The sequence below is a fragment of the Gastrolobium bilobum genome, unplaced genomic scaffold (assembly GCF_033153095.1).
Source record: "Gastrolobium bilobum isolate Gb01-03AN ecotype WA unplaced genomic scaffold, APGP_CSIRO_Gbil_v1 utg21167, whole genome shotgun sequence".
Taxonomy (NCBI): Eukaryota; Viridiplantae; Streptophyta; class Magnoliopsida; order Fabales; family Fabaceae; genus Gastrolobium; species Gastrolobium bilobum.
The window spans coordinates 259,029-269,620 of NW_026898371.1; the positions used below are offsets into that span (position 1 = coordinate 259,029).

Below are 10,592 nucleotides of genomic sequence, written 5' to 3' on the forward strand. Positions count from 1 at the left end.
TGGTTTACCTTTTTGTGCTTTTTATTTTAATTCCACTTTAAAGTGGGGGCGGTGAGGATCGAACTTGTGACCTTAGAGTCACTCAAGCTCTGGTACCATGTAAAGAACCTTGGGATATACCACTCCAAAAGTTAGCTCAAAGGGTGGGAGTGTCCAAGGCCTTATAAATGCCACATTAGTTGCCCACACAATCAATGTGAGACTATATATCTCAACATGTCCCCTCACACAAGAGCCCTTTGGGCTTGAAGTGTGGATATTGCATAGGTCCAATTTTTGGTTTACCTTTTTGTGTTTTTTATTTTAATTCCATTTTAAAGTGGGGGACGAGGATCGAACTTGTGACCTTATAGTCACTCAAGCTCTGATACAATCTAAAGAACCTTGGGATACACCACCCCAAAAGCTAGCTCAAAGGTGGGAATGTCCAAGTCCTTATAAACTTCACATTAGTTGCTCATACAACCAATGTGAAACTATATATCTCACGTTTCCCTGATGCAAGAACCCTTCAGGGTTATGATCATTGTCTAACAATTTTGGTGTTTATGCATCTTACGTTTCCATTCGAATTAATGATAATTATGATGTCCGCACAAACAGGATTAGAGACCACAAGGCACGCGTTACTTACGTGTACAGTGACACCAAGTATACTCGTACCACGTCCACCAACCAGGTGCAAAACATCATATACATTATGATTCTTAATTACAGACAAGGATTCCAAAAAGCTCAAATTATCAATCATTTTCAAATTCTAATACCGGATGACAGTGTTATGGGCCCTTTCTTTCTTTTTTTCTTATAGAATGCTTAAAACAGATGTCAGAAAAACAAAATGAATACTTCATCATACTATACAGTTATAGCGTGGCACCAAACTCGACGTGAGGGGCACATAATTTTCCAAAGGAGACAATTTACTTTTTAACTAGTTAAGCGAGACTTTCAGGTTCGTTTCTCTGTCGCAATATAACTAAAAATATTTTTTTTAGGTCAGAATATTTTACACTGATTTAAATTACACTCTTAATTTCATTATTATTTATATTTAATAATTTTAATTTATTACATATATAAGCAGTTAAATACAAATAAATCAATACCAAGATTTGGTATTAAACTTTTTATTCTTATACTAATGTAAAAATAATTTGTCCTTTCTATTTATTTTTTTATCAGTTGAAATTCTAATAGAATTCAAATCTTATGAATAAGAAGTTGAGTGTGAAGACATCTCTCTTTTCATTGTGGAACAGACATGACGTTTCATGAACGAACAAACATAATTTTTCACTACCGAATATACACGACTCTTCACCGCAAATAGGCACTTTTCATCGTGACCATTCATAGTTTATAAATATAGAAGGTAATCAGAAAAAATTAAGAGACTTTTCTAATTTCTCTCTTGTACCAAAACTCTGTCAAAATGATTTTTGAAATCTTTTACATTCATTTTCTGCTATTGGTCAACATTTGTTGTGTCTGCCAATACTATTTCTTCTAGTAGTGCTACCGTTAAAATAGAGGTAATCCGTTTTATCATGTGAGATATTTGTCCATATACCTTAGGTATCGTTAAAGGGGCAAAATTGTCTTAAGGATACAATATCTAATATTTAACTCGGATTTGATTTTCTACAATTTTTATTATGCCTTCATATCATTTTCTAATTTCATATGATTGCATTCTATTTTATGTATAATTGTGTTTCTTCTAATAGTGCTACCGTCAAATTATATAGAGATAATCCATTTTATCATGAGAGATATTTGTTCACGAACCTTAGGTACCGTTAAAAGGGCAAAATTATTTTAAGAATACAGTATCTAATACTTAGCTCGGATTTGATTTTTTACAATTTTTATTATGCCTTCATATCATTTTCTAGTTTCATATTATTGCATTCTATTTTATTTCATAACACAGATTTTTTACACTACCACCACAAACATTATCTATCCGCGGAGCCAAAGTCCAAAAACACAAACTTATAAAGAGATTACATGGGGCGTAATTTTTGTTGTTTCTGAGGTGTTTCCACAAATTTAAATAAAATTAGTTTCTTTCATGATATAAAATATAAAGGTTTTTATGACTGACTTCGAGTTACTTAGTCTAACTAATAATTGAATTAAAGACATTTTAATCCTATTAATCTATTTTTTTTAAGTACAATTCGCTTACCAATGATGTGATTGGATAACATGGGGTGTAATTTCTCCCGTTACATCACACATCAACTCTGCCAGTGGGCTTTCAGAATCCTAGGCTCATGTTGACCATAAGGCTGTGTTTGGTTTTTGGGATTCTCAAAATTTCCCATATGCAATCCTTGTTCTTCTTGTTTGGTCGAAAGATTTTATAACTTTTATCCATCAAACATATTTGTCTATCTAAATAGAAATGTGTGCTAAAAAGGAAAAAAACACTGTTGATGAATGCTTATTCTAACGTGGTATTTCTGTCCGAATTCGAGAATCGAAAAAAGTGGGTGAAGAGAGTGACATTAATACCCCTATGTGATATATGTTCTTAATAGTTCAAAATTTTATAAAAATGGTTACTTTCGTAAATTTCATCTATTTTTCCATCAAATTTTTATTTTCAACCAAACATACACTCAACATATTTAACCCAATTTGTCCACTAATATTTTACGGTACCAAACAATTTTTTTTACATTTTCCTACCAAACTCATTTTCTAACCATTTTTTTATGTATATCATTTTTCTATTATTCATAAAATTTCTCCTCAACCAAACACACCGTGAAGGGTAATATCAAGCTACACTTTTTCTCAAACATAAAAGATAAGATAAAGAGAAGAAAAAGGAAATGAAAAAGCATATATACTAAACTCTTGGTACTATAAAATTCATAATTATTATCTGTAACTCCAGAAGGATTTCGGTGGTCTCAAATTATCTTTGATTTAATAGTTTGAATTAATTAAAATCAAATTACTATTGAGGAAAGAAGAGAAATAAAAATAAAATTTTGTTTAAATATCATCCTCTAAATAGAAAGACCACGTGGAGTCTGAAATACCAAAAAATTTCCTCCGTAACTCGGTAAATTAAATAATGTGATATTTTTTAATTTTTTTGGTAAATTAAATAGCATCTGATTTTTTTAGTCTAACTCCGGTAAATTAAGAGTTCATATCAACAATGAAATTCCTTTTTAACCAAAATATAATAGGATACAAATATAAAACAACGTCATTGTGCTATGGTAAAACTTTAGTTTTGAAAAGACCATTTAATTAGATCAATAATGTTTTTTTAATGATTTCGTTAAGGAGAAGTCGAGAAGACAAAAAAAAAAGACCTTGATCTAATTTCTTTAAAAATAAAGAATTTAATTTTTGACAAAATACAATTTAACCACTTGATTCATGTAATTAACCAACCAAATCAACGAAAAAAATACTTTTTGATGTTGTCATATTATGAGTTAACTATTAATTTACCAGATTTAGGTTAAAAATTGAGATGCTCAAAAATCAAAATCTTTCTAATGAACTATCAGTAAAGCACAGCGACTTGTTATAAATAGAAATGCTATGTACGTATCATTTTCCGTATATCTAGGTGTGCAAACACGTTAAACCAATCTACAAGAAGCTATGACGTAATTTATATTTGGTGAGACATGATCTATTACAAATAGTCAAATAGAACATGACTAGATTTTTAAGAAAACTTATTTAGAAAGCAGGTCATAAGCTTTTTTGTACATGTCGAACTTATAAGTCTACAGGTCGGTTTATCATATTATTTATTTTAAATAAAATTATTATTTTAATAATTTTGAATGATAAAGTAATATTATTTTAATTATTTTTTTAATTATTTAATGTTAAATAGGCTAAGACCAATTTTTTTTTTTAGTATTTCTACTAACCGGTTCATGGTTTATCATATTATTTATTTTAAATAAAATTATTATTTTAATAATTTTGAATGATAAAGTAATATTATTTTAATTATTTTTTTAATTATTTAATGTTAAATAGGCTAAGACCAATTTTTTTTGTTAGTATTTCTACTAACCGGTTCATCCTTTTAGGATCCGGGGGTTGAGAGCAACAAGGGTACTCCCCCTCTCAACAGATGCGCTTCCCGGGTGTAGAACTTGAGTCCTCCACCTTACGGGGACCAAGCATGCATCCACTTGGCCAACACCTTGTTGGTAAATTTTTTTTTTTAAAATATAGGTTAAGTCAAACTTATAATTTGAGTTTATATGAAACTAATAGGCTAAGTCAGCCGTAAGATCTTTTATATAAACCTGACTTATTTAAATCAAAAGATAACTTAACCTAATCTATTTACAGTCTTGCATATACCTCTCCCTTTAGCTTCTTTCCCCGTCCTTTTTTCCCCTCAACAGTAGAAGGTGTAAGGGGTACGTGTTAGAAAAATCAATTACAAAACTGCAATGCGTTCTGGAAGGAAGAAATGAATCTGCCACTGCCTCAAAGTTCTGTTACCAAATATTATTTATTGGGGAAAAATTCGTCTACAATTTCAAATAAGGAAAAGCTCATGTTTGGCATGAATAGGTTTGTGTTTTTTAGCATTTAATTTTGTTATCTGCATAAATGTTAATCAAAATGAAAGAAAATGAACAATAACTATTTTTTTCCAAAAGGAAATAATTTATGAGAAAAGTGATTCTTATTGTAAAGGATACAAGTTTTTGTTATTTTAAATGAAATTATTATGTTTTTTGTGATTTTTTTTACCTTCTATCTCCTTCATAATTTTTTATTTTTTTCTCGTATATTCATTTTATGAAAGAGAGAATATAAAAAACAACTAAATATGCATCAAAACATAATAATTTCACTTAAATTGATATAAATTTATATCATTTAAAATGATAAATACTTTCTTGGGAGTAACTTAGAGAGCAATTAAACCATGCCACACAAACACGGCCCAAATCCATTGCAATATACTTAGATACTACAAATATACTTTTCCCCTGTTCACAAACACACAAAATATAACGAAATTTATTGTTTTACAAATACTTAATCTCTCATTCAAAATCACCCTCAAACCAGAAGACCATTCATCTTGAACTCAGATTTAAGCTTCACAATTTCATCCTCGGATAAAATTATAGTCACAAACTTCCCATCAGCGTCACTATTGATAGAACCTTTAGGGCATGGTAGCACCAAAACAGCACCTTCATCTCCAACCCCTTGTAGGGTGTGGTAAACAAATTTTGGTTTGTGTCCCTTTAATTGTAAATCATACACATTGATTTCTTCCAAGTCAAGAAATGTCAAATTAGCACCATAGACAAAGAAATCAGTAACCCCTTGATATTTTTCAATTGCTTCCTGAATCTGATTCCTCTCATCCACACCTTGATCAACAAGCATGCTTGCCAATACTCTCAATTCAGTGTCAACAATTGAACATTCACTTCCAGCCTCAACCTTGCTTATCACTTGGTTGTTTCCAATCATAGTATCATTGCCCTTATGATGCGGGTCGGGTCTGCAAACAGTTACGGTTTTGGGTTCGGATCCTACCCGAACCCGGGCCACAGATTGCCAAATCATGGCGCATAGGGATTCAAATGGAGGGGTTTGGTCAACACTTTGACCCCAAATCTTTGCTTGCAAGTAGTTCATCTGGGAGCTAGTTAAGTGGAAGGAGTATGTGTCCATTTTGATGTTATTGGCTGGGATCCAATGGTCACCCACTTGGTCGACCCGTTTTGCTGAAACTGGATCTTTTTCGGATCCGGGTTGGTAGGGTGTTGGGGCGGATCTTGGGATGTTGAAAGGCTTGTTTAGGTGCAAATTATTCATGGTTTGGCCAAAAGTGTTGAAGAAATCCGAAGCTGAAAACGGGTCACCGAGTACATGAGCCCAGCTAAGACCCAATGAAATTCCACCACACTTAAAGTTAGTTATCTGCAAAACCAAATTCTCATGAATTCATGGCTAATGAAAAATATATATATATATATATATATTCTTGAGGAAAATGATTTTATAGTTGTCTAAGTTTTTTGTAACATATGTATATTTTATATTTGATTTCTAAAAAAAAAAAAATATTATTCAATAAGTTAGACTCATATATACTTGTTATGGACCTGACAAAAACCCGCATTCTAGAAAGACCAATAAAGGACAGTACAAAAGGAATAGAATCTTCTATTGATGACAATCTTATCCAGACAGCTAAGCAGTTGGACTTAGGCCCCCAATATTCCTAAGAGGCCCAGAAGTACACTTCTTCAGGTAACCCATCTATAAACAAGGGGGTTAAACCAATAAGGTATAGACACTCTCAAAACCCTATCTCTTAGCTTGTCACTGTGCACACACTCAACGCCTTGACTATGTCGATTATTATTGTGCACAGTGATCAGCCTACCATCAAAGGTATCTCATTCATAGATACCTGAGAGAGGGCACAATCCTACATAAAATATACTAACCACCGGCTGGACATCTCTGTCTTTCAGACAAAACAATACTATTAAAATGTGTTTATAATGATTGAAACATTATTTAATAATTTATATAAGAGTTTATAAAAGTTTTATGAAAAATTTGTTTGTCCGAGTAAAAGTGAGGTTTCTATGTAACGAGCATTAACAAGAGCGAAATCAAGGCAAACCATGGTACATGGTCATTTTAGGGTCTACTTTATTTCTTATAAAAAGAATGGTCCACCACACCAGACAACATACTTTGTCGACGTAAGGGTAGTTTTTGGAGAAAGGATGTGTATTAATTCTCTACCAAAAAGAAGAAGAAAAAAAAGAATGAGGACCAACTAATTACGCAAACAACTTCAAGTCTTCAATCAAGGAAAAAGAAAAGGATGGTAGGGGTCCTTTTCACACACTTCTTTGCTCTATATATATATATATTTATTTATTTATTTTTGGTACAATATAAAGACCACTACTTAGTGCTCGTTTGAATGAGCTTTTGAAAAAACAAAATTATGCCTTGTTTATTTTAGAAGGACTTTTTTCAAAAGTTAAATTTATTTTGCATTTGGATGTAGTACATGGGAAGCATTTTTAACTATATATATTATTTAGATGTTAAAATTAAAATGCACTTTCATCTATAAAATTACTAAAAAAGACATGTGAAAACAAATTATAAGAGCAAATTTGATTGTGGTGGAGGCCATGGAGATAGCAACGGGGGTGGGGGCAGCAACAATGGTGGTAGCGGGGTGGTAATGATGATAATGTGATGATGGTGACGGTGGCAGGATGGTGACGGCAACAGAGGTGATATAGGTGGTGGCAACGATGATGATGTGGTGGTAGTGATGATGGGGTGTGGTGATGGTGGTGGCCCTGGACTGTGGTAGAAGAGATGAAATTGTGTAACAACTTGACTGTTATTTTAAAATATTTTTAGCTAATTTCTTCATATAATTAATACATTTTTATTAAGAAAATAAATACTTCATTTTCTTTCTTTTTTTTGTTAAAAAAGTTTGAACTAAAAGAAGATCTACTTTCATACAAGATCAAGAAAGCAACCAATCTTAATAAAGATCTATTTTTTTTAAGATACATTGGTAGAAATTGAACATATAATATAATTTATCTAAATCTCTCGACACTATATCAATCCTAGTGGCTTAACTTAATAAAGATCTATAATAGAATCATGCATCACCCAATTGCAGGTTTTAAACTCAAACTTAAGTTTCAACTTTATAAGAGTTTAAGGTAAACTAGCTTAGCCAACCCAATTAGTATGTACTTTTCTATTGCAAAAAAAAAAACTGAATATTAAACTTCATCTTAATTGAAATAAAATTGGAGCTAGTTATTTAAAAGAATCAGCCACGTGTTGCCACCTTTACAGGGTACTATAATTGGGCTAACCCCTATTCATTGTATTAACTTTAATAGCAAACATTTTAGGTGACATATGTCTCCTCCCATAGAAACATTTATATGGTAGGACCCATTATCATTATAAATTAAAAAAGGTAAAGGATTTCTGCTATTAATAGAAATAAATTATCTTTCATAAGCTCAAAATAATATTGGGGCAGAAATCAAAATATTTGCACCACTAGGGATAGCCTAGTGGTGTTGGGTGTGTTTAGTGTGTATTAGGTGTGCGGTTCGATTTCCTGTAATGTCCAAAAAAAAGAAATCAAGATATTTTTGTAATTCTAATATATTGTACGGTTATATTAGTCTTCATCATTATAATTTTTTAAACTTATAATCTCAAAATAATTTTATTTTGAGTCCATTGAAAATTAAATTATCTTCAATGACTGAAGAAATACTTTTCTCATCAGAAAAATAGCAAAACTTAAAAAAAAAAAAAAAAAAATTGATAATAGGAGATGATTTTTCTCTTTGTAACAGGAGAAAATCATCTCCCTAACGTTAAAACCCATTTTTAAATGAAAACTATGCATGGCAAAAAACAATTTCGGAAAATAAAGAAGAATATTATACACTTTTTTGTGCGTGTATTTAAAGTTCGTATTCAAATCGAGGAAGGTGAACACCTACCAAAGACAAAGAGATCAGGGCCGAATGAGTACGATAATTCGCTAATAATTAAAATATCATACGCATTTATGCCGAGAGGCATTTATGTTGACTGCCGGCATTTTCACTGGTATTTGTGGAATTGTGATTTTTAAGATATGCTCCTAATTTTTATGGGTTTATTATTCTCATTTAATATGAGAATTATAATTTTTCTACACATCCTTTGATTTTCATGCTGACATGGGTTCTACATATAATTTTTTCTAACATATGGATCTCACATGTTTTTTATCTCTACAACATGAGATTTCAATTCTCCTTCAACATGAGAATTATAAAATCCAACTTTTATATGGTAAAATTCATCATAGTTTCATAAAGCTAATTGGATAACATAAAATCTATATTTTGTTTTAAACCGAATAATAGTATAAAAAAGAGAATAATATTTTTCATGTAAGATCGAAATAATTTTATTTGCTGCGCTCATATGAAAGTGGGTGACACCCTATGAGAAGAAAAAAATAAATAAAGAAAAGAAGTGAGTCTGTACCTACTTTCATGTGAGTAGAATAGATAAAATTATCTTCTTGTTACATGAGAAATATTATTTCAATTAAAAAATAAATAAAATAAAATAAATCCTCAAAATAAAATCTTCAAAACTAGGAAAAGAAAAGAAGTATATAACTAAAAGTAGTGGAAATCACGGGAGTGGACGTGATGGTTCAGCATCTCATCCCTTAAGCAAGTGGTTGAGGGTTCGAACCTCAACTTTTGTGAATGAAAAGCATTTCGTGGCCAGCTCTTTACCGCTTTGTGCACTGATCCGGGGCGAGGGATTAGTCTCATGACTATCGGCGGTGGGATACCCGGAAGTAATAAAAAAAAAACTAAGAGTAGTGGAGTCTCTAGGGTCATCCGCGTGTCTGAGTAGCATGCACTGAGTTTAACTTGCCTCTCCATGAGAAGATTAGGAAGAATTCAAATTTTTTGTCTCTTTTCTTTTGCTTAATTCCATTCCTCAATCAAATGTTAACAACAATATAAATACTTTTTTTTTTATCTCAATTTAATAAATAATTTTTTGGCTGAAAATTGTTTGAATTATAGTACGAGAGGTTGTGAAAGTGGAGAGATGCACTCATGCACATGTATGTGAAAAATTAGACCAATAATAATAAATGATAAACATGTGTGTGTGATGTGTGATGAATAATTAAATAAATATATGTGTGTGTAGGCACAGCAGTACCTGTAAGAAAACAGAAGGAGAAAAAGATAATTCAGGGCCAATGACTTGTTGAGAAACCAGCAACTTGTAGAAAGGCCATTCCTTCATGTCTAACCACTCATCTATTGTTTTCTTGCACTTTGCCTCAATGAACCTGCATCCACAATCATTGCACTTGATGAACGGCCGGCCTGATTCCGATCGCCGGAATCTTCCACAAAGGATGAAGTAGTGGTTTAACAAAGTGAACAAGCATTCTTTTATCTTCTTTACGGTTAACCCTTGTGCAGCATCACTTTCAAAGAAATAAACCACTTTAAGGTAGTGAAGTTTCATGGCCAAGTCCAATCCACTAAGGTTGTGGAACACATCCGAACTTGTGGCACGTCCAGGCCCAACTGAGGATAGCCTCACATCATACACTAAACTCTCTTCTTCCTCGCGGAAAGCCATATTTTGGCTTTGCCCTATGAAAGCAAGGTGGGTAGGTGGTGGAAATTTTGTGCTGAAACAAAGTGAAAGAGGCTTTGATGGTTGTACTAAAGCGAGAGATTGTCAACGAATATAAGGAGAGTGATGGTACGGGGTGAGATATGAGGGGCCCATGTATATGGCTGGTTGGAGATTTAATGGAAACTTATTGTGCATTTGTTGTCATTGGTTCGTACAAAATAAACAGTTAGGGACTGGGATTTTGTGTTTCAAGTGATTTCCCTTCATGTTAATATATTTTTAACCAATCCAATTAAAATTTAGGTATTAAATGCCAAAAATAGGATAAATATCATTGTAACTGATCAAGAATATAATATATATTATCA

General features: G+C 32.0%; 1 protein-coding gene across 1 annotated transcript; it reads right to left on the reverse strand.

Annotated features, from left to right (window-relative positions):
* Positions 1-5,076: 5,076 nt before the first annotated feature.
* Positions 5,077-10,224, reverse strand: LOC133315421 (protein ECERIFERUM 26-like). The gene is made up of 2 exons (XM_061517050.1): positions 9,793-10,224; positions 5,077-5,952 (listed from the first exon to the last, which is right to left on the reverse strand). Exons 1-2 carry the CDS (start codon positions 10,222-10,224, stop codon positions 5,077-5,079), a joined length of 1,308 nt encoding a protein of 435 aa, XP_061373034.1.
* Positions 10,225-10,592: the final 368 nt, after the last annotated feature.

Excerpts from the sequence above, each read along its gene's own strand:
- LOC133315421 (XM_061517050.1), bottom strand. The coding sequence starts at position 10,224 with ATGGCTTTCCGCGAGGAAGAAGAGAGTTTAGTGTATGATGTGAGGCTA. Across the intron at positions 5,953-9,792 it reads CTCCTTCTGTTTTCTTACAG|ATAACTAACTTTAAGTGTGG; the intron begins GTACTGCTGTGC and ends TTGGTTTTGCAG.